The 24,552-nt window shown below is 47.5% G+C and overlaps 1 protein-coding gene across 2 annotated transcripts in view; it reads right to left on the bottom strand.

The window, feature by feature from the left end:
• Nucleotides 1-377: 377 nt before the first annotated feature.
• DHX58 (DExH-box helicase 58) overlaps nt 378-24,552 on the bottom strand; it is a 103,184-nt gene continuing 79,009 nt past the window's right edge. For both annotated transcript variants that reach the window (XM_030220951.1, XM_030220950.1), the window contains 2 exons: nt 13,185-13,275; nt 378-1,462 (listed from right to left, as the gene is read on the bottom strand). In XM_030220951.1, the coding sequence (XP_030076811.1) occupies nt 1,277-1,462; nt 13,185-13,275 (277 nt within the window). In that variant the 3' untranslated portion in view covers nt 378-1,276. The remainder of the gene's footprint in view (nt 1,463-13,184; nt 13,276-24,552) is intronic.

Raw genomic sequence — 24,552 nt, forward strand, 5'->3', positions numbered from 1 at the left:
CTACGTTAACAGCATAAGGTTAGAAAACCAAAACAGTTGTCCTAACCTTTATGTGTTAAGTTAACCAGTTTACTTCTGGGTCAGCTGTCATACTTGGGTAATCAATTCTGGGAGCCACCAGTCACTAAGATGCCTTCTCCCCTCCCTCCAAAAAGAACCAAACAAATTAAGTGGACATGCAAAAAATGCAGTTAATTGTACAAACTACAAATATTTAATATATTTATAGGAAAATTTATTTAAATATATTCCATATTGCTGCAGAATTTCTGACTCGTGCTGTGGAGAGTAGGGACTGTGATTTCCACTGAGGCTCCTTGTGACTCTGGGCAAGTCACTTAACCCTCCATTGCTCCAGGTACAAATAAGGACCTGTATATACTATGTAAACCGCTTTGAATGTAGTTGCAAAAACCACAGAAAGGCGGTATATCAAGTCCCATTTCCCTTTCTTGATCAATAGCACCTGCAAGCAGGGTTGCCAACTTCCCAGGCCCTTGAAGGAAATTTGTCACAATCTGGTTGGAAAATAGAAAGATTTCATCAGTCACCAACAGTATAGAAAGCGATAGGGGTTAGGCCAATGGCACCATGGCCCGACCAACGTTTTGCTCCAATAGAAATAAGAAATTAGGGAGAAAGGGCTTTTAGTGACATAGGTTGTTTTCTTTGATCTCACCAAGCACAAGATTCATAGCTTTTTTTCCACTAGGTGTCACTTTCGAGCAACGACTACAAATCTCGTCCCAGAAAAAGTAAAAACATCATCTGCAACCCAAGCTGACTTGGAGAACATAAACCAGTCTAGGGAAGTGAACCAAGGACTGATAGCTTCTTCCCCAGTATCTCTCTAACTTCCTGGGCCTGCCAATGTCAGCTCGAACTTCCTGTGCTACTTCTTTCTCCCCCCCCCCCCCCCCCTTCTCGACAGGTATAGCAAAGGTTAACCACGAACATGGAATCCAGGAAAGACTCTCAATGACTTTTTCATTGTTCTGAAAAAAAGATTTCCCTTTAGGAGGGATGTAAAGTGCTGTGGAGAGACCTTGAAACAAGTGAATTCTCTGTCTGACTTGATCATACTAACACTGGCAAGTGCCTCTCCATTTCTTGTTTCAAGTTTATTTACATCTGGATATACTTGAGCACCCCCAATATTGAGAAAACTCCTTAAATGTGTCCAGGGAAGGGTAACTTCTGTTGAGTTTAGCACCCCTAATCAATTTGAAACGTTGGCTCCTATGCCTTACGGTACAGAGAGTAAAGCTATTTAAAGTTATTTAACTTCCAAGTCGGGAAATTGTAAATAGCAACACTCTATGTAATCAAAGTCCTCAGTGGGAAACGGGGCATCTTTCCACTTCTTGAAGGTTCTTGTCCCCTCTGGGGTCTTCACCACGAAATTCTTGACTGCAATGTTTGGAAGAGAGACAGCCTTGTAAATCATTTCCATGCCCCATTTCTGCAAAGGAGAAGAAAAAAGAAAATCTAAAGACTAGCATTCATGAACTGACTTGCTTTAGAGCTACAGCTAATATTTACTAATGCCAATGAAGGGGATTCCCTTATGTTGTTAGGATACTGATTCATAGGTTCATCAAGAAAATAGCAACATTAACCATGTGACAGTTAGTGGCACTTTCTTTATTTCGCTGCAGTCCAGGGAGGTGTATATGGTGTAAACTGTGTTTCTCAAGTTTTATTTATTTATAGCATTTATATCCCACAATTTCCCACTCATGGGAAGGCCCAATGTGGCTTACAAGCTCAGTCCTGGAGTACCTCTTGCCAGTCAGGTTTTCTAGATATCCACAATGAATATGCATAAACTTGATTTGCATTCACTGTGTCGAAGGTACAAAAGAAGGGTGACGAAAATGATAAAGGGGATGGGATAACTTCCCTATGAGGAAAAGCCAAAGCGGCTAGGTCTCTTCAGCTCATAAACAAACAAACAGACGCTGCCTGCATGTCGCAGAGCTTCTCAGGCATTTTGTACTCCATTGCCTGCAAATTAATCTGACTGCGCGGGCAAAGCACGTACCTGGAGTAGACAACCGTATAGCTGATGCTCTCTCAAGTTTTCATTTTTCACTCTTTCGACAGCTTGTCCCCTCGGCAAACAAGGAACCAACTCCAGTTCCCGAACAGTTATGGCATCTAGGAGCAGCACCACGCACCTACTTATCACCCGCTCATTAGCTGGTTCTACTCTGCGCACCTACCGGAATGCCTTTCATCAAGTCTGCGAATACCTCCAACACTAGGGATGGAGAGTACATAAGTACATAAGCATCGCCATGCTGGGACAGACCAAGGGTCCATCGAGCCCAGCACCCTGTCACCGACAGCGGCCAAAAGAACAAGCAATTTGTCCCGCCCATCCTAGAAATACTGTATTATTCCCTCGTCCATTCAATAACGTTCTATGTCGGGGGGACTACGTGATGCAGGGAGCAGGGCAGCAGCAACACGCTGTAGCTCTGGGACCGGCCAGTCCTGGGAGCGCCTAATTAAAGAACGGCAACCTGAATCACTCATCAGAACACACTAAACCTGAGCTAACTTAATGGACAAATTTATAGAAAAGGCATCCCCGGTGACGATGCAGAAATCGACCAGGAGAGAAAAGACCAAGACGGGGAGCAGCGAATCCAAGATAGTGGATCCCCTGCCAACTACAATGGCGATTTTCTCGGACTCTCAGATAGTGCAGCTGACGTCGGCAATGGTGAAGGCGCTAGAACCGCGCTGGAAAAACTTACCACACAACTGGAGCTGCTGCAGACAGGAGTCGACGGATTGGGGATTCGCACCAGAGACTTGGAGACCAGAGTCTCAGCCCTGGAAGATGATACGCGAGGGCAGGCCCCAGACATTGTGTGCGCCAGTCTTCAAATAGCAGAGATGATAACAAAGCAAGAAGACTTGGAAAATAGATCACAGCGTAACAACATCAAAATAGTGGGCCTCCCAGAGAGTATCCCAGACCAAAACCTGGAAGTATGGTTGCAGACTTGGCTAGCAAAAGAAATGGCACTGACGGATTGAGAGGGCACACCGCGTGGGCTGGAGGATTGAAAATTGGGCTCGCCCCAGAGTGGTAATAGCCAAGATCCTAAATTACTGACACAAGATAGAAATAAGGATTTCGGGCTAAGAGGGAAAGTTTACGTTGCGAAGGACAGAGAGTGCTCATCTTTCATGGCTTTTCCCAAGCAGTACAGGAGCAGCGCCGCCAATTCCACACTATATGCGCAAAAATGGTGCAGAAAAATGTGAGATTTATGGTATCATACCCTGCAACACTAAGAATACAGGTAGAGGGCAACTGGCACGGCTTTAAAACAGTAGCAGAAGCAAAGACATTTCTCAAGGATGGTGTAGAGGAGTGTGGTAGCCGTGTTAGTCCACTCTTAAGGTTATCAATAGAAATCAAACAAAATAAAACATGGAAAAGAAAATAAGATGATACCTTTTTTATTGGACATAACTTAATACATTTCTTGATTAGCTTTCGAAGGTTGCCCTTCTTCCTCAGATCGGAAATAAGCAAATGTGCTAGCTGACAGTGTATATAAGTGAAAACATTCAAGTATTACTATGACAGTCTGACAGGGTGGGAGGAGGGGGGTGGGTAGGAAGTATGCATGGGGACATCAAAGCATATCATTGATATTCTAACAGGATGGGTGTGGATAATTGAGGGGTGGGGTGATCAACAGAGAAATACAGCTTTATGGTTTATAATGGGCTAGGAACCCCAGATCCTTGTTAAGTCCTTTCTGTTGGGTGTTAAAATATTCAATCATTCTGACTTCAAAGGTCTTATGTTCTTGTATGGTTTTAAAGTTACCTTTCAGGATTCTCACTGTGAAGTCACTGGTACAGTGTCCTGGTCCTGTAAAATGCTGACCAACAGGGGTGGGAGCCCTACTGGCACCAGTATTGTTCATGTGATGTCTATGTAAATTGAATCTTGTCTTAAGCATCTGGCCTGTTTCTCCAATATAGCATCCTTTGTTACATTTTTTACACTGAATGATATATACCACATTGGAAGATGAGCAAGTGAAAGATCCCTTTATGTTGAATATCTTTCCTTTGTGGATGACTGTGGGGTCCTGTGAAATATTTTGGCATAGTTTGCAACTGGATAAATTACAGGGAAGTGTGCCCTTCTGTTCCTTTTCAGTCAAGGATGGTGGACACTTGCACTTAGCAGATGGCAGCTAAAAGGCGGTGTTCCTGATTTGTTTGTAATCGTGCAGAAGTAATGCAGTTAATATGTTTATTACTTTGCCAGGTTTAACTTAGCAAGAACTGAAACTGAGTTTATTAGTGGTTATCGGGTGCCCTAGGGCTGGGGCTCTAGCATCAAAGTAGATCCCCGCACTTTCATGAGCTTGATGCCTGTGAGGGTGAAAAAGGGCAATATAGGGAAGGGGGAGGTTGGGAGAGGGAAGGGAGGGGGGGGGGGGTAAGGCAGGAACAGGGGGGAAATGTGGTTTCATTGCCATAGTGGCAAACTGTAAAAGCACACAGGGAGGGAGCTGCTTATAGCTAGGTCACACAGTGTTAGATGTCATAGGACACGGGGAAAAGAACTCCCTCAGGACCAGCAAAAGAACACATTTTTATTTATTTATTTATTTATTTATTGCATTTGTATCCCACATTTTCCCACCTCTTTGCAGGCTCAATGTGGCTTACAATACATCATGAATAGTGGAAATATGTAGAAATTAGACATTTGGTACTACAGAAAGATCTTGGGTAACATGGTAGTGGTAGAACATATTAGTATAGCAGTTAACATTGTAATACAGTTCTTGATACATGTGGGGAAGTTCACATGTGTTGATCATTGTGGTATGTCTTGTTAAAGAGATGGGTCTTCAGAAGTTTGCGGAAGTTAGTTAGTTCATAGATTGTTTTTAGGTTGCGCGGCAGTGCATTCTAGAATTGTGTGCTCATGTAGGAAAAGGTTGACGCATGCATTAGTTTGTATTTTAGACCTTTGCAGTTGGGGAAGTGAAGATTGAGGAATGTGCGTGAGAGGCTAGATAGATCAATGCACCAGAGCGGTCCATGGCAACTTGCATAGTGACATGGAATGTAGGGGGAATAACGTCCCCAGTTAAGCGTTCTAAGATACTCACCACATTGCGCAGGCATAAGGTTGACATAGCTTGCACACAAGAAACGAGAGTTTCTGACTCAGAACACCAGAAATTACAAAGAGCATGGGTGGGAGAGGTTTTTTGCCACTGCTGCACAGGGAAGGAAAGGGGGAGTAGCAGTGCTGTTTAAGAAAGGAGTACCATATAAAGCGTCCTTGGTAACCAAAGGAGCGCAAGGGAACTACATTCTCCTCCAGGAAGGGATCCCCAGAAGCTTAGCCGGCGGTGGGAGGCGGGACTGGTGGTTGGGAGGCGGGGATGGTGCTGGGCAGACTTATATGGTCTGTGCCAGAGACTGTGGTTAGGAGGCGGGGCTGGTGGTTGGGAGCGGGGATAGTGCTGGGCAGACTTATACGGTCTATGCCAGAGCCGGTGGTAGGAGGCAGGGCTGGTGGTTGGGAGGCGGGGATAGTGCTGGGCAGATTTATATGGTCTGTGCCAGAGCCGGTGATGGGAGGTGGGGCTGGTGGTTGGGAGGCGGGGATAGTGCTGGGCAGACTTATACGGTCTGTGCCCTGAAAAAGACAGGTACAAATCAAGGTAAGGTATACACATGAGTTCATCTTGTTGGGCAGACTGGGTGGACCGTGCAGGTCTTTTTCTGCTGTAATCTACTATGTTACTATGTTTGGTTAAAGGGATTGGAATTGTACTTGTTAGCAGTGTATGGCCCTAATAACCCAGACCCAGGGTTTTATCAGATGTTGATGCACTTATGCCTGCAGCTGAAAGGGATACTGCTGGGGGACCTGAACTTAGTTATGGATGCACTAGCCCAACCTCGCCACATTATGTAGGGTACAGGTCCACTATGCTCCCGCAAGTCTCACAATCCCTGGACTTAGTGGATGTGTGGTGCGTATTGCATCCTACAGAAAACGATTACACACACAGATCGCGGGCACACGGGACACAGGCTAGATTGGATTACATCCTGATCACTCGGGCGCTGCTCAATAAAGTGAACACAGCGGTAACAGGTCCAGAAGAAATCTCAGACCACGCCCCGGTGTGGATGGATGTGGACACAATGCCAGGTGCACCAAGGGGGATCAGCTGGAGATTCCCAGCTTACTTATAGAAAAGAGTTGCCTTTCCAAACATACGTAAATGAAAAGTGGGACTATTATGTGAAGTATAATGCTACGGGGAGACATCATCTACTATAATAAAACTCACCCTCAACGTTCTGAAGACAACGTTCTGAAGTCACTCAGTCACTCCCTGAAGGGTTCATGGATTCATGGTGGTGAAGCCACAACACTGACCATGTCTCTCTGCCCCGCCCTCGCATGACGGACCAATCAGAAAAAACACCCTCAACATTCTGAAACACAAAGGACCATCACAACACCGTTCCCAGGCAACACTAGGCAAAGTAAGACAGACCAATCAGAGGAAACTACGTGACAATAAGGGAGGAGCATTCCCCAGCAGAATGGCTCATTATCTGTGCAGCACAGAGAGCACAGAACCACCGCTGGAACAAGAGAAGAATATTCCTGCTGTGGGTATGTGCAAAAATAGACCGGGGGGGGGGGGGGGGGGGGGGGGAGAATTTTTTAAATGCCTAATGCCAGTACTGAAGAGTGCCAGAGGGCCTATAGCACAGACTATATTTGGGATCGCTTGACATGGAGTCAGAGGAGCCGGAAAACAACGTGCCCGTCACCATCTGGGACGTGGGCGAACAGGACAAGCTGCGGCCAAGCTGGAAGGATTACCCGCGACCCAGCCAGCAGCAAACAGCGACCAAGGAAGGGGGAGGAGTACTCCTTCCCTGCCTAGGAATCGCTGGAGACTGGCTGCCAAACTAACGAAACAACCGCACACCGACCCACCACCTCCATCATCAACAACCTGCACACATACCGCACCCTCACACACACACAAAATAACTCTGTGACACATACACACACACACAAAAAAAACCACATGCTAGCGCCCGTTTCATTGGTTTCGGAAACGGGCATTTTTTTACTAGTAGCATACATAAGTGCGAGAAAAAAAAGAATAGCATCTAACATTCTGCACCTAGAAGCTCAACTTACAAAAGCCAAGCAGAAACACATTAGAAACCCCTCACATACTACTTTCGAAAACCTAAAATCAGCACAGATAGCGCTTAATACACTGCTCCACGAGAAAGAGACCCAATCTCTAACATACCAGAAATATAAATTATATAGGTATGGGAATAGAGCAGGAAAGTTACTAGTGCGGACTATAAAGAACCGGGAAGGCCCAAGGACTATAGATGCTTTGAGGAACACGGCAGGAACCCTGATGAATGAACCTGGGGAAATAGAGAAAATATTCACCTCTTATTTTGCTACTTTGTACGCTAAAGAAGGGGCCTTAGAGTCCCAGGCACTGGCTGGGTATTTGGAGAAGGCGGGCCTCCCAAAGTTGAGTGTACAGGAAGGGGAGGTTCTAAACGCGCCACTGTAGATGGTAGAGGTTCAGGCGGCTGTAAAGGCATTGAAGCTTTACTCAGCCCCTGGGCCGGACGGGTTTTCTGGAGAATACTATAAACGTCTGCCACCTAAAGCACTGGGAGCCCTTTTAGCATACTATGAAGATACGATAGAAGGCTCCTTAACGCCTACGCTAACTCTGCTCTAATCACACTAATACCAAAACCAGGTAAGCCCAGAGAGCAGGCAGAATCATATAGACCTATCTCTCTACTCAACGTCAGTGGCGTAGGAAGGGGGTGGGGCGGTCCGCCCCGGGTGCACGTCGCTGGGGGGTGTCGGCGCCTCGCTGGTTCCTTGCTCTCTCTGCCCCAGAACCAGTTACTTCCTGTTCCGGGGCAGAGAGAGCAAGGAACCAGCGAGGCGCCGACACCCCCCCAGCGGCGTGCACTCGGCGGATTGGCCCTCCCACCCGCCCCTCACCGCCTTCCAGGTATGTTCTCGCGGGCGGGGGTGTTGCGCTACGGAGGGGGGAGGGTGCGTCGCGCTGCACCCGGGGGGGGGGGGGGGTGCGCGCAGCGGCGACCCACCCCGGGTGTCAGCTGCCCTCACGACGTCACTGCTCAACGTAGACACAAAGCTCTTAGCGAAAATTTTAGCTGAACGGTTAGCCCCAATTCTTCCCAGATTGATAGGAAAGGAGCAGGTAGGCTTCATTAAATCTCGCCAAATGTTAGGAGACTACTCTTGGCTATGGCACACTGTCAAGTAGGAACTAAACCGTCAGTACTACTCAGCCTAGGCGCCGAAAAGGCATTCGACAGGGTTAGCTGGGAGTACCTGTTCCAAACGTTGGGGCACATGGGGTTCCAGGGCTGGTACAGCAAAGCGTTACAAACACTATATCATAGGCCCATGGCGGCACTTGTGGTTAACGGAGCTAAAGGCCAAGACAGGGATGCCCATTATCCCCATTGTTATTTGTGCTATCAATGGAATCCCTGTTACGACATATAAGCTTGACTGAAGGGGTGGTGGGAGTGAAGATGGGAGACCATCATAGTAAAGTGTTTGCATACGCAGGTGATGTACTGCTGATTGTATCCGATCCCCCTCGCTCCATAGGATCCTTGATAAAGGAACTGGAAGTGTACGGTGAGCTACCTGGGTTCAAGTTAAACTACACCAAGTCACAGGCCTTGTCAGTAGTGGCAGATAGGCGACCCTGGAGACAGGGGACATTTCCCTTTAACTGGGCAGGAGACAAATTAAAGTACCCTAGGAGTAATAATCCCTACAGATCTCACAAAGTTATACGAATGTAATATGCAATCTCTCCTTCGAGAAACACAGACCACTCTTAAAGCATGGGAGACATTACCATTATCCTTGCTGGGGAAAATAGCACTGTATAATATGTGTATAGTACCTAAGTGGTTGTATGTTTACCAGCTGTTACCATCTTATCTTCCACCTTGACCGATATACTCATATCGCCCCTCTCCTCAAGTCACTTCACTGGCTTCCGATCAGATACCAAACACAGTTCAAGCTTCTCCTACTCACCTACAAATGCACTCGATCTGCAGCCCCTCCTTACCTCTCTACCCTCATCTCCCCTTACGTTCCTACCCGTAACCTCCGCTCTCAAGACAAATCCCTCCTTTCAGTACCCTTCTCCACCACCGCCAACTCTAGGCTTCGCCCCTTCTGCCTCGCCTCACCCCATGCTTGGAACAAACTCCCTGAGCCCATACGCCGGGCCCCCTCCCTACCCATCTTCAAATCATTGTTCAAAGCCCACCTCTTCAATGTCGCCTTCGGCACCTAATCACTTCATCTCTTCTCAGGAAATCTCATGTACCCCAACTTGACATTTCGTCTTTTAGATTGTAAGCTCTTCGGAGCAGGGACCGTCCTTATTCGTTAATTTGTACAGCACTGCGTAACCCTTGTAGCGCTCTAGAAATGTTAAGTAGTAGTAGTCGTAGTAGTATATTTGAAAAAGAAAGATGAACGGAAATTAGACAAAATGTTACGAGCCTTTCTGTGGAAAGGGAAAAGAGCACGCCTGTCCCAGCGAATTCTACAAACCCCGGTAGAGTATGGTGGCTTGGGCCTAATAAGCATGAAACAGATAACATGAGACATGTAAGCGATTGGTTCCGTTCTAGGTCAGACTTCTCAAACACAAAGCTTGAAATGAGATTATTGCAGCAGTGGCGTACCAAGGGGGGGGGGGGGGGGGGGGGGGGGGGCGGTCCGCCCCGGGTGCACGCTGCTGGGGGGGTGCCGCGCGCCTGTCGGCTCTTTGTTTTCATGCTCCCTTTGCCCCGGAACAGGTTACTTCCTGTTCCGGGGCAGAGGGAGCATGATAACGAAGAGCCGGCAGGCACGCGGCACCTCCCCCCCCCCCAGCGGTGTGCACCCGGGAGGGGGGTTCTTTTGCCGTGGGGGGGGGGGGGTCGTGCTGTTCCGGGGGGGCGCATCGGCGATCCGCCCCGGGTGTCAGCCCCCCTAGGAACGCCACTGTATTGCAGACCTCACATTTCAGTGCCCATTTACACATGATCGGGGGAGAATTGCCAAAAGTGCTTCGACTAACAGGCATCATGGCTTCTGCCAAGGCGACATGGAAATGGGTGTGCAAACTACATAACTTTTCACCAAAGGTGACGCCATTTTTGCCAATCTGTAACAATCCAATGTTTCAGCCGGGTATGCTGTACCCAGCTTTCCGCAGATGGCAGAGAAAAGGGATGGTGTACATCTTGCAAGTACTTACCCCAGACGGGAAACTTAAACCTTTCAAGGATTTACAAACTGAATTTGGTATTCCCAGTGGGGACATGTTCCATTATGCTCAACTTAGAGATTATATTGATACGCTACAGTGGAGTGATCTGACAGAAGATGTTCAAGAGGAAATATCGGCAGGGTATTCTCTTGAGGCTCAGGGGAAAGTGCCACTAGCGTTTCACCACAGACACATCAAAGACACGATGCCGGAATTAAATTACCGGCAGATTCTGCAGGCATGGAAGATAGACATTCCGATAGAACTCACATTGGAGCAGTTGAGAACCCAAACACACTCCCAGTGATGCCAAAAATGGCCCATCTTAAAGTTGGAGATTTGCCCCTGCAATGCTGGCGGTTTTTCTTCCGGACCTCAGTCACATCTAAAACCAGTTCTGCCAGATGGACTGACACATTCCAAACAACACAATGAAAACCAAAAGGGTCATTTTCAAACTGGTGGTGGTCCATGATTTTTAAACAGGGACCGTGGGTGGCTAAATTAGCTTATGTGGGTCTTGACCAGTATTCAACCAGGGCCTGCACAAGACCATTATGTAGTATGGTGAGGTCATTTTCCGCAGACAGCCACAAGGAGCAGGAGCAAATGGGCTTCGCTGCTGCCCCATCTGGGGCCACTGGATCATTGGGAATAGAAGATAGGCCTGGGGGGGGGGGGGGGGGGGGGGGGAGCTATCTAGACCAGGGGGACATTTGACAGTTTGTGGATGTTTGTGGTGGGAGAAGGGAAGCAGGGTGGCTACTATGGGTCAGGGCGGGGGCTCCAAGGACTCCAGGAACCTTTTTAATAGTTATACAGTGTTACGCTCTGCTACACTTCTCCAGGATGGGTTGGTTTCTGTTTCCTAACCTAGCAGCCGTCATCCGGGTTGGATCATGGACAGCAGCCATCTTGGCTAGCTCAGGAGGGGGCAGCCATCTTGGAGTAACGAGGTCAGGAAGGAAGCCCATATTTGGATGTAGGCACCTCTGCTGATGGGGGCAGCCATCTTGGAACAGCTGCTCATGGTTGAGCCTAATTCCTGCTCTATTTAAAGCCCTGTTTCCAGTCCTTCCATGCTTCGGCTTCTATTCGCTTAGAGGTTGTGGTCTTCATCTGTTCCAGTGTTTTCCTGTGTTCCTGACCTTGGATTGTTTACTGACCACGCGTTGTGTTGCTGCCTGCCCAGACTTTCGGATTGCTCTCTGTTTTGCTGCTTCACTGACTCTTTGCTCCTGGACTGTGTCTGCCTGCCTGCCAGCCAGCCTGGTCAGCGGTTGTGCAACCCCGCCGGTTCCAGAAGTCCTGGTGGCTGCCTGCACCTAGGGGCTCAACTCCCAGGGAACGGTGGTCGCTCCCTAGGTGAAGCTAGGGGTTGTCTGGCTGCCTGATCGAGTGCGGTGCCACTTCATCTTCGCCGTGCTCAGTCGGGGCACAAGGGCTCACATTCACCAGGTCATAACATACAGGTCCCAGCGGTGAATATTACCAGCTTCTCCCAATGCCGCACCTTGTACTGCCCAACCTGCCCACCCTTTTTGGGCCAGTTGGAGCTGATATTCAGCGGCATTGTCCAGTTAAAAGCCACTGAATATTGGCAGTTGGGCAGGCTCAGATGATTTAAGTAGGCAGAAATCTCTTCTGCCTACTTAAATCACTTTGAATATTGGCTGGAAAATACTTTTTTCTGCCTTTGTTGTCTGGTGATTATATGTTTCTTATCGTTTGGTCCCAGTATCCGATTTTCATATGTTGTTTTCTTAACTGTCTTTCCAGGGTCTCCTTGTCCATTCGGCGTTTCTTTTCTCTTCATGTCCACCAGCCACTTTCTCTCTGTCCCGATCCACCCTGCCCAGCATCGCCCCTGTGTCCCTGCCCCTATCCTTTCACCATGTTGATCGTATTCTCTGACCCTAGTCTTATCCTATCCAACATAACTCTTCTGTGTCCCTATCTCCTTCCCCCTCCACGTTACAGCATCTATCCCTCTCTCTTCCCCCCCCCCCTCACCTGTCCACCTCCCCAAGGGTCCAGCAAGTCTTCTTCTCTCTTCTCTATCCCCCCCTTGTGGATTCAGCACCTCGCCTTCTTCCTTCTTTCCTCAAAGAGCCTGGCATCTCATCTACCACCTCCCCCATCCTGGCACCTCTCCCCCTACCACCGTCCCAGCATCTATTTCTGTCCTCCCCCCTGGCCCAGTATCTCCTCCTCTCCTTTCCCTGACACACTCTCCCTTTCCTTCCCCTACTCCCACTTCCTGGCATCTCTCACTTTCTCTGCTCCCCACCCATGTGGTTCTCCAAACTTGCTTCTGCTGGTAGCGCTGAAAAGACTCTGCCGCCTGCTAGTCCAGTGTTTTCCACTGCCTTGAAAGTAGCGTCAAAGGAAGTGGGACACAGCAGAAGAAAGGCCCCACACCAGCTGGAAGATGTGTCTCTGCAACACTACTGGTATAAGCAAGTTTGGAGGACTATGGGGGGGGGGGGAGAAATTGGGAGATGCCGGGCTATGGCATTAGGTAATGAAGCATGAAGATGCCAGATTGCTGGAGGAGGCAGGGAGCCAACGTGTCAGTTCATGGCACTTAGGCATGTGAGCTGGAGAAGATGCCTGAATGCGTGTGACTTGGCATGTTGGCACTCCCAGTTATGGAGTTTGTACCTGTGAACTCCACAGGTGCTGAAGTACGCTGAGTACCAGCTAGGCAAGACCTTTTAAAGGGTAAACTCAGCAGGGAGACTGTTCATATCCCTCTCTATGGGTTTTACAATATTTGGAACTCACCTGGCCACATCGACAGCTTATTTCTCCTCCTGGTATCCAATCTTCCATCTTTTTTGCGAGAGGTATAGGTGCAGACACTTTGTAGTAAGTTCTACAAGAAATAATAAAGCAGAAACGATTAGTAGCTGTAGAGATAAGGTCTCACTTAAAAGCTTATGTTCTAAACAGCCCAGACAAGAAATGTAAGAAAACCCTCTATCCAGCACATAATTTTATTTTTGTTACATTTGTACCCTGCGCTTTCCCACTCATGGCAGGCTCAATGCGGCTTACATGGGGCAATGGAGGGTTAAGTGACTTGCCCAGTCACAAGGAGCTGCCTGTGCCTGAAGTGGGAATCGAACCCAGTTCCTCAGTTCCCCAGGACCAAAGTCCACCACCCTAACCACTAGGCCACTCCTCCACTGTTGCTACTATTTGAGATTCTACATGGATTCGTTAATTTGTACAGCACTGCGTAACCCTAGTAGCGCTCTAGAAATGTTAAGTAGTAGTAGTATTTGAGATTCTACATGGATTCCATGTAGAAGTCGGCCCTTGCAGATCACCAATGTGGCCGCGCAGGCTTCTGCTTCTGTGAGTCTGACGTCCTGCACGTACAGAAACAGAAGCCTGCGCAGCCTTCTACATGGAATGTTGCTAGTGGAATAGCAACATTCCATGTAGAATCTCCAATAGTAGCAACATTCCACGTAGAATCTCCAATAGTATCTATTTTATTTTAGTTACATTTGTACCCTTCGCTTTCCCACTCATGGCAGGCTCAATGCGGCTTACATGGGGCAATGGAGGGTTAAGTGACTTGCCCAGAGTCACAAGGAGCTGCCTGTGCCTGAAGTGGGAATCGAACCCAGTTCCTCAGTTCCCCAGGACCAAAGTCCACCACCCTAACCACTAGGCCACTTCTCCACTCCAATCCACTGACCTACCATCTGTCATTTTAAGGTGTCAACTAGAGGGCCAGCCTAGTGACTACAGCAGCTTCTTCAGACTCTGAGCAAGTCACTTCACCCTCCATTGCTCAAGTTCTTATTCTTATTTTTTTATTCAGCTCATACCCTTTTCAGTTGTCTCAAGGTGAGTTTATTTATTTATTTATTGGGATTTATTAACCACCTTTACGAAGAGATTAACCCAAGGCAGTATACAACAGGTACAGTTTAACATAAAATTTATAATTTTGTTAACAGCGTAACAATATTTTATTAATTATTAGGATTTATTTACCGCCTTTGTGAAGGAGTTCACTCAAGGCGGTGTACAGTAAGAATAGATCAAACATGAGCAATAGGCAATTACAGCAGTAAAAATATTTAACTAAGAATATAAAGTATGGCATAGTATACTACTTACAATGTCAACACAATATGTAATAGAACATTACAATTGGTAGTGAAGGGTAAGGCAAAGTTGTAACATATAGATGGTTAAGAAAGTAGGAAGAATTAGAAAGTAAGGTGACTGATTTGAAGAAAGTTGCACATGGAGGAGTGGATAAACATGTCCCGCTGCAGTATGGGCAGCCTGAGTCAATCCTTGTGTGTGTGAGACTAACAAGTTAGTTACTTCTTCCATTAAAGGCTTGGTTGAACAGCCAAGCTTTCACCTGCTTCCTGAAGTAGAGGTAGTCTTGTGTTAAGCTCAGCCTTTCAGGCAATGCATTCCAGACAGGGGCGTAGCCAGATGGGTGGGCAGAAGAACCTCGCCCCATCCAACAGGTGATTTGGTCTCTCCTTCTCTCGCCTCCATGCCATATGGTCTCTCAAACATCCACCCTCTCCCGTATACCTTTTAAATAGCAGATTTTCACCAGCAGCAAGCAGCAACTAATACGCACTGCTCATGTTGGCCCCACACCCTTCCCTCTGATGCAACTTCCTGTTTCCGCATAGGCAGAAATACATCAGAGGGAAGGCTGTGGGGCCGGTGCGAGCAGTATGTATGTCACTGCTCACTGCTACTTACAAGGTATGCAGGAGGGACACTTGTTGGGAGTTTTTGACTGGTGGGGCTTGGGGATCCCTGCCAGCCACCCCATATGTATGCTGCTACTGGGTGGGCCTGGGCCCACCCATGGCTAAGCCACTGAGCTGAACCAAACTGACAGGCAGGACAGAGCAGACAGAACCCAGCACTATAAGCAAAAGGAGTACTGGCCAGAGCAAAGACTTCTGGGCACAAAACTCACACAGCCAGACACAGAGACCAAAGGGTTAACACAGCACACTAACCCCAGAGAAAGAGGTGGAACCACATCAACCAGAGCACACAGCCCAGCTGCAGGGGGAAGCCAATTAACCACATGCTGAGAAAACAAACACAAAATGGGACACAGAACAAATGACAAACAGCACTAGAGAACACAAAGAGAGAGAGGCAACAGAGTCCTCCCTCCCACAGAGCAACAGCTCTCCAAGCAGAGATAAGATAAGAGGCTTACAGCAGGAAAGACCTAACCCTAAAGCTGCAGCTAAAAATAGATCCTGGCTACTGAGGTCTGAGCTGCAGAAGTCAGCTCAAGTCCCACCCAGCTACCCTAGCAGAGAGGTTTCCAGCCCCTCCCCAACCCATAGTAGAGTGGGTTCCAGCCTCTCCTCAACCTGCTAGCAGAAACATAACATTGGGAAGTATGAACTCCCTCTCAAATCACAAGTCAGGAACCTTGATTCAACACTTACTCTGATTCCCCAAATCCAAGCAACCTTCAAGAGCTGCTTCTACTATTTTTGACAGCTATGCTGCCTCTCTCCTTACATCGAGAAGGTAAATCTTATCCCAGTTGTGCATGCCATGGTAACATCAAGACTGATGGCCGCAACCTAAGGGTCACAGAAGCAACTCTTAGCTGGAAATCCAGCTGAAACGACCGGAGGACCCTCAAGTGGCCCGAGGCTGATAGATCGACAGCGGCTACAGCCTGACCCGATCCGCGGTGTTACCGAGCGAATCAACCGATCTTAAGGACGCCCTCCGTTCGGGTCTCCACGAGACATCAAAGATCGGCCATGACTTCCTCGTGCAACCCTCAACCAAACCCGAGACCAACAACCCAACAGCAGTTATCACCTGGCCCGATCGACAGACCTACTTGGGAACCTACGAGGGTAAGGTTCCTTCTTAACCCTTGTAGTGAAGTTGGACCAAGCCTCTCCATGTGCGTCCCCTGGAAATGGGCCATCGCGACTGGACCGCAACCTTCCTCCAAGACCCGGGAACACAACGCAGCCCTGCCTGGCCTTAGCATCAGTTCCCAACTTCGAACTCACCAGCAGGGGAGCGGAATCGAACAATCCCATCCGCTCCGTACAGCCTGCCGCGAACCAACGAGAACCAGCCAGCGGGAACCTGCTGATCCATCAACCACAGCATTGCCAGCCGGCCTGGCACCCACCCTAACATCACTGACCGAGCATCAGTTACTCGAAGGTGCATCTGAGGACTGAACGGCAACACTGCTACAACCAGCTGACCGCGGCATTCACCCTTCAACGAGCTGTGAGCACACGCAGCTTCCTTCTGCCCCAAACCACATGCAGCCCATAGATCCTGGCGCCCACTCGCACATCTACACCAACAAAAAGAGCACTGGTAAACTGGACACCCACCACAGAAACGAGCCGATAAAAGGTTATAGACGAAGCAAAAGTTGATTAACGCCGAATCCAGCAGATGATCCCAAATAAATGACCAAGCGACCACGTGTACATCCGACCGTTGGAACAACGGACAGAACCACAACTCGCAAGCGGTATTGAATTAAGGACGTCTGAGTCCTTATCTACAATGATCATCTGACTTTGATATCCACTTTTGGAACACAATTGCATTGAAGGTATCTACAACAAGGATTACTGAATAATCCATCGACTTTTCATCAACACCTATGGTCCTGTATTGATGGTACTGAACTTTAATCTGCTTCTATTATATCATACTATATTATATTGAATTATACTAGCGGAGGTGAGGATAGTGCTGGGCAGACTTATACGGTCTGTGCCCTGAAGAGCACAGGTACAAATCAAAGTAGGATATACACAAAAAGCAGCAAATATGAGTTATCTTGTTGGGCAGACTGGATGGACCATGCAGGTCTTTTTCTGCCGTCATCTACTATGTTACTATGTTACTACTGCCTCTACTGCATGGTACTAACTGCTTCTACTGTATTCCACTGCCTTTTACTGCATTGCACTAGTTATTGTAAACTCCCATAAACTACTAATGTATTTAACTGTTTGTAATGCATCACAGGTCGAAAATAACTCACAGCTGATCAGGCAGCCGCCAACTTTAGACTTGCTGCCTTCAGACCCGCTGACTGTAGACCTCTAAATGCTATTCTGCATCCTATTGCACTATACTGAATAGTAATACTTACCTATATTACTGACTTCTAGGCCTGTAACTACTTCCACCGCACCATACTGCATTATGCTGAATTTCACTAATTACCATCAATTTTCATTTACTACTGCACCACACTGCACTACATCGAATTCCACTACTGACGGCAAATCTTCATCAGGCACTACCACTTTGCAATGTCAACCAATACTTCCCTCAGCTCCTATTGTAACTTACATTCAACGCTAACATGAACATTAACAAATTGCTCTTAATAATCTATTTTCTTCCCCTAATCTACCATGCATTGATAACCCCTCTCACAGACAATAACTTACCCACAGTACACAAACCCTGCAGACAACCCAAAAACAATGCACCTGTCCAAAAGAATAACAGCCAATTAAAAGGAAAACCTCCCACACATGGGCACAATCAACGGAAAGGAAAGGACACAACAAACCCAGATACCAAGAGGATAGACAACTAATAAAAATGAATACATCTTCGTCCCCAACCGAACCCTACCAATTGATCCAACTAGGTTACATAAATGCCAGATCAGTAGTTAATAAAACATCGACAATAACAGACTGGATCACAACAGATAACCTAGATCTTCTATTCATAAGTGAAACCTGGATTCATGACCTTAAAGACCCCATAATTTTAGATCTATGCCCCCCAGGTTACAGAATTACCCACTGGACAAGGAATGGGAAAAGAGGAGGAGGGATAGCTATAGATCCCACTTCATCGTTACAACTATAACCGAATCCATACTTCCCCAACTTGAAATTGCCTCAGAATCAATCATCTAACCCTGCATGACCACCTAAATGTAGTTCTGTTTTATAGACCACCAGGTAACTGGCAGGATTGCAAAAAACACTTTATGGACTTTATATCGAACACATCTCCAACCTTCTTATAGTAGGGGATATCAACCTTCATCTTGAGGATCCTAACTCACGAAACGTGTGCGAATGCAAGGATCTCTTGCAACTGTGGGATCTTCACTGGCCAAATATGCAGTCAATTCACACTAAAGGACACTTACTAGACATCATTACATACACGCGCTAACAGATGTAAAGTGGACAGCTATACCATGGTCCGACCACTACAAAGCAAACCTTTCCCTTCAATGGCGTATAAAAGATTTACATCACAAACAAGAACAATTAACTTATACCACGAGAGGTAAAATAGACCCATTAACATTCTGGCAACAATTCTATAATAACGAATGGACAGCATTAACGGATTCATACCAATTTCTTCAAGAATGGGACAATAGATGTAGAAGCATACTAGACAAAATAGCACCACTTCAAACCAGAACCTTACATAGAGAGAACTCAATACCTTGGTTCAGTGAAGAACTGAAAAAAATTAAAAACACAAATTAGAAGGTTAGAACGAGCATGGAATAAAAGGAAAGACAACTCCACGCTCAACGCCTGGAAGCAACTACAAAGAAAATACAAATACACCATTAGACAAACTAAAAGATCATATTACAAAATTAAAATTGGACCAGACTACATGGATACACATAAACATTTCCAACTCGTCAACAAATTATTAAATACTACACCGGTTACTTCTAACAGCAAAGACACCCCATCAGCAGACAATCTTGCAAAATACTTCAAAGAGAAAATCGTAAAGTTACGACTCATGATACCTATCAATACCATCGACTCCGTAAAACTCCTTGACTGCTTAGACCCAATCTCTGGTGAACATCCAGCTGACCGAACATGGACCAACTTCGACACACTCTCGGATGATATCATCTCCCAAGCGCTCGGAAGATATGTCAAGTCCCACTGCAAACTAGACCTATGCCCTAAAAAACTTATAAAATTCACCCCTCAACAACTCACAGCAGATCTCACAATGCATCTGAACTATATGTTACAAAATGAACTCTTCCCAAAGGACAAAGGAAATGTTGTACTTACCCCTATACCAAAAGATGCAAAGAAAAGTACAAGTGACTTAACCAGCTATCGCCCAGTAGCATCAATCCCGCTGATAACCAAACTAACGGAAGGCATGGTTACCAAGCAGCCCAACAACTACCTAAACAAATTCTCAATTCTCCACGACTCTCAATCAGGATTTCGGGCTAACCACAGCACCGAAACAGTATTAGTTACTCAAGCAATTGCAACTGGCAACAACATACTTCTCTTACAATTTGACATGTCCAGTGCTTTTGACATGGTCAACCATGAAATATTACTATACATCCTAGAATACTTCGGAGTTGGAGGTAATGTTCTTAATTGGTTCAGAGGCTTCCTGATCATACAATAAAATAAATAAAATAATAATAATTACTGCAATGCACTATACAATGGTCTGACTACAAAGGGCCTGCACCAGCTCCAATTGATTCAGAATGCAGCAGCAAGACTTGTAGAAGGTTGCAAGCGACGTGACCACATCACACCATTTTTGCAAAACCTTCATTGGCTACCAGTACAATACAGGGCTAAATTTAAAACTCTATGTCTGATCTTCAAGGCCCTGAAAGGAAATGGCCCTGAAAAATAGGATGATCCTCCACACACCGCCAAGGACACTAAGGTCCTCCCAAAGACTTTCACTAACTACACCCTCTCCAAAAGACATTACACAATGTGATACCCGCAAGCGAGCCTTCTCCGGAGTAGCCCCCACACTCTGGAATCAGGGGCGTAGCTACGGGTGGGCCTGGGTGGGCCCAGGCCCACCCAATTTCAGCTCTGGCCCGCCCACCCACTCTTCCTCAAGGCCCGCGCCAGCCCCAGCTCCCATTGCCAGCCACTGCTGCTTTTCCTGATGAGCAGCAGGGCTGGCGCTACAAAAAGAAAAAGCGCTCAGCTGACTGAGCTGAGCGCCAACGCTAACGCGACGAGAAAAATGTTTAAAAAAAAACGCGGCACCACAGGCAGCCTCGAAGCATTGGCTGCTGGCTCTGCAGGCTCCTCCCGTCTCTTACGTCACTGCCCCTGCTTTGCTCCAGGGGCAGTGATGTAAGAGACGGGAGGAGCCTGCTGAGCCAGCAGCCAATGCTTCGAGGCTGCCTGTGGTGCCGCGTTTTTTTTAAAACATTTTTCTCGTCGCGTTAGCGTCGCGTGAGCAGCAGGGGTGGCGCTACAAAAAGAAGAAGCGCTCAGCTGACTGAGCTGCCGCCGCCAACGTTAACAACGAGAAAAAATGTAAAAAAAAAATAAAAAGCGCGGCACCGTAGGCAGCCTCGAAGCATTGGCTGCTGGCTCTGCAGGCTCCTCCCGTCTCTTACGTCACTGCCCCTGCTTTGCTCCAGGGGCAGTGATGTAAGAGACGGGAGGAGCCTGCTGAGCCAGCAGCCAATGCTTCGAGGCTGCCTACGGTGCCGCGCTTTTTATTTTTTTTTTACATTTTTTCTCGTTGTTAACGTTGGCGGCGGCAGCTCAGTCAGCTGAGCGCTTCTTCTTTTTGTAGCGCCACCCCTGCTGCTCATCAGGAAAAGCAGCAGTGGCCGGCAATGGGAGCTGGGGCTGGTGGGCCTGAATCGGGAGAGGGAAAACAGATGGGAGGATGGCAGAGAAAGAGGGAAAACGGAAGGATGGGGAGAGAAAGAGGGAAAACAGATGGGAGGATGGCAGAGAAAGAGGGAAAACGGAAGGATGGGGAGAGAAAGAGGGAAAACAGATGGGAGGATGGCAGAGAAAGAGGGAAAACGGAAGGATGGGGAGAGAAAGAGGGAAAACGGAAGGATGGGGAGAGAAAGAGGGAAAACGGAAGGATGGGGAGAGAAAGAGGGAAAACAGATGGGAGGATGGCAGAGAAAGAGGGAAAACGGAAGGATGGGGAGAGAAAGAGGGAAAACAGATGGGAGGATGGCAGAGAAAGAGGGAAAACGGAAGGATGGGGAGAGAAAGAGGGAAAACAGATGGCAGGATGGCAAAGAGGGAAAACGGAAGGATGGGGAGAGAAAGAGGGAAAACAGATGGGAGGATGGGAGAGAAAGAGGGAAAACAGGTGGGAGGATGGCAGAGAAAGAGGGAAACGGAAGGATGGGGAGAGAAAGAGGGGAAACAGATGGGAGGATGGCAGAGAAAGAGGGAAAAAGGAAGGATGGGGAAAGAAAGAGGGAAAACAGATGGGAGGATGGCAGAGAAAGAGGGAAAACGGAAGGATGGGGAGAGAAAGAGGGAAAACGGAAGGATGGGGAGAGAAAGAGGGAAAATGGAAGGATGGGGAGAGAAAGAGGGAAAACAGATGGGAGGATGGCAGAGAAAGAGGGAAAACGGAAGGATGGGGAGAGAAAGAGGGAAAACAGATGGGAGGATGGCAGAGAAAGAGGGAAAACGGAAGGATGGGGAGAGAAAGAGGGAAACAGATGGGAGGATGGCAGAGAAAGAGGGAAAACGGAAGGATGGGGAGAGAAAGAGGGAAAACGGAAGGATGGGGAGAGAAAGAGGGAAAACAGGTGGGAAGATGGCAGAGAAAGAGGGAAAACGGAAGGATGGGGAGAGAAAGAGGGGAAACAGATGGGAGGATGGCAGAGAAAGAGGGGAAAAGGAAGGATGGGGAAAGAAAGAGGGAAAACAGATGGGAGGATGGCAGAGAAAGAGGGAAAACGGAAGGATGGGGAGAGAAAGAGGGAAAACAGATGGGAGGATGGCAGAGAAAGAGGGAAAACGGAAGGAGGGGAGAGAAAGAGGGAAAACAGATGGGAGGATGGCAGAGAAAGAGGGAAAACGGAAGGATGGGGAGAGAAAGAGGGAAAACGGAAGGATGGGGAGAGAAAGAGGGAAAACAGACGGAAGGATGGGGAGAGAAAGAGGGAAAACAGACGGAAGGATGGGGAGAGAAAGAGGGAAAACAGATGGGAGGATGGCAGAGAAAGAGGGAAACGGAAGGATGGGGAGAGAAAGAGGGAAAACAGATGGGAGGATGGCAGGAGAAAGAGGGAAAACGGAAGGATGGGGAGAGAAAGAGGGAAAACAGATGGGAGGATGGCAGAGAAAGAGGGAAAACGGAAGGATGGGGGTCGAGGAAAGAGGGAAAACAGATGGGAGGATGGCAGAGAAAGAGGGGAAAAGGAAACGGAAGGATGGGGAGAGAAAGAGGGAAAACAGATGGGAGGATGGCAGAGAAAGAGGGGAAAACCGGAAGGATGGGGAGAGGAAAGAGGGAAAAAGATGGGAGGATGGCAGAGAAAGAGGGAAAACAGAAGGATGGGGAGAGAAAGAGGGAAAACAGATGGCAGGATGGCAAAGAGGGAAAACTGAAGGATGGGGAGAGAAAGAGGGAAAACAGATGGGAGGATGGCAGAGAAAGAGGGAAAACAGAAGGATGGGGAGAGAAAGAGGGAAAACAGATGGGAGGATGGCAGAGAAAGAGGGAAAACGGAAGGATAGGGAGAGAAAGTGGGAAAACAGATGGAAGGATGGCAGAGAGAGGGAAAACGGAAGATTGGGGAGAGAAAGAGGGAAACAGATGGGAGGATGGCAGAGAAAGAGGGAAAACGGAAGATTGGGGAGAGAAAGAGGGAAAACAGATGGGAGGATGGCAGAGAAAGAGGGAAAATAGAAGGATGGCAGAGAAAGAGGGAAAACGGAAGATTGGGGAGAGAAAGAGGGAAAACAGATTGGAGGATGGCAGAGAAAGAGGGAAAATGGAAGGATGGGGAGAGAAAGAGGGGAGAAGGATGAAAGGATGCAGAGAAAAAGGGGAGAGACTGGAAGGATGTGGAGAGAGAAGGGACACTGAACAGAAAAGGGTAGAGAGACACTGGTTAGAAGGAGGGAGAGAGACATTAGATGGAAGGATCAGGAGAGAGGGTAGATGGGTAGAAGGATGGGGAGAGAAAGAGGAGAGCTGCTGCATGGAAAGGTGAAAGATTGGAGAATAAGAGGAAGGGGCATGGGGAGAACAAGGGTGAGAAAAAGATGAAAAGCCATAAGTAGATGAAGGAAATTAAAGAATGGATAGTAAGAATGAATTAAATCTGGACACAGAGAGAGGCAGAAAAATATTGAAGAAAGCAAAGAAAAAGGAGAGAAAAATGAGAAATGGCCAGGAAACCCTGGCAGAAGAGTTAAGCGAAAACGAAGGAAAGCAGAATCTAGAGACTGGGAGCAACACAATGAGAAAAAGTAAATGGCCATACAAGAAAGGTAAAGAAAATAATTTTATTTTTAATTTAGGATAAAGTAATATGGTACCTGTGTTAATGAAGTTTCAGAGACCAATACTTCCTTCCTTAGGTTATAGTAACATAGTAGATGACGGCAGAAAAAGACCTGCATGGTCCATCTAGTCTGCCCAAGATAAACTCATATGTGTATACCTTACCTTGAATTTGTACCTGTCCTTTTCAGGGCACAGACCGTATAAGTCTGCCCAGCAGTATTTCCCGCCTCCCAACCACCAGTCCCGCCTCCCATCACCGGCTCTGGCACAGACCGTATAAGTCTGCCCTCCCCTATCCTAGCCTCCCAAACACCAACCCCTCTTCCCCCCACCTGCTCCGCCACCCAATTTCAGCTAAGCTTCTGAGGATCCATTCCTTCTGCACAGGATTCCTTTATGCATATCCCACGCATGTTTGAATTCCGTTACCGTTTTCATTTCCACCACCTCCCGCGGGAGGGCATTCCAAGCGTCCACCACCCTCTCTGTGAAAAAATACTTCCTGACATCTTTCCTGAGTCTGCCCCCCTTCAATCTCATTTCATGTCCTCTCGTTCTACCGCCTTCCCATCTCCGGAAAAGATTCGTTTGCGGATTAATACCTTTCAAATATTTGAACGTCTGTATCATATCACCTCTGTTCCTCCTTTCCTCCAGGGTATACATGTTCAGGTCCGCAAGTCTCTCTTCATATGTCTTGGAACGCAAATCCCATACCATCCTCGTAGCTTTTCTTTGCACCGCTTCCATTTTTTTAACATCCTTCGCAAGGTACGGCCTCCAAAACTGAACACAATATTCCAGGTGGGGCCTCACCAACGTCTTATACAGGGGCATTAAA

This window comes from Microcaecilia unicolor, chromosome 12 (genome assembly GCF_901765095.1).
Source record: "Microcaecilia unicolor chromosome 12, aMicUni1.1, whole genome shotgun sequence".
Taxonomy (NCBI): Eukaryota; Metazoa; Chordata; class Amphibia; order Gymnophiona; family Siphonopidae; genus Microcaecilia; species Microcaecilia unicolor.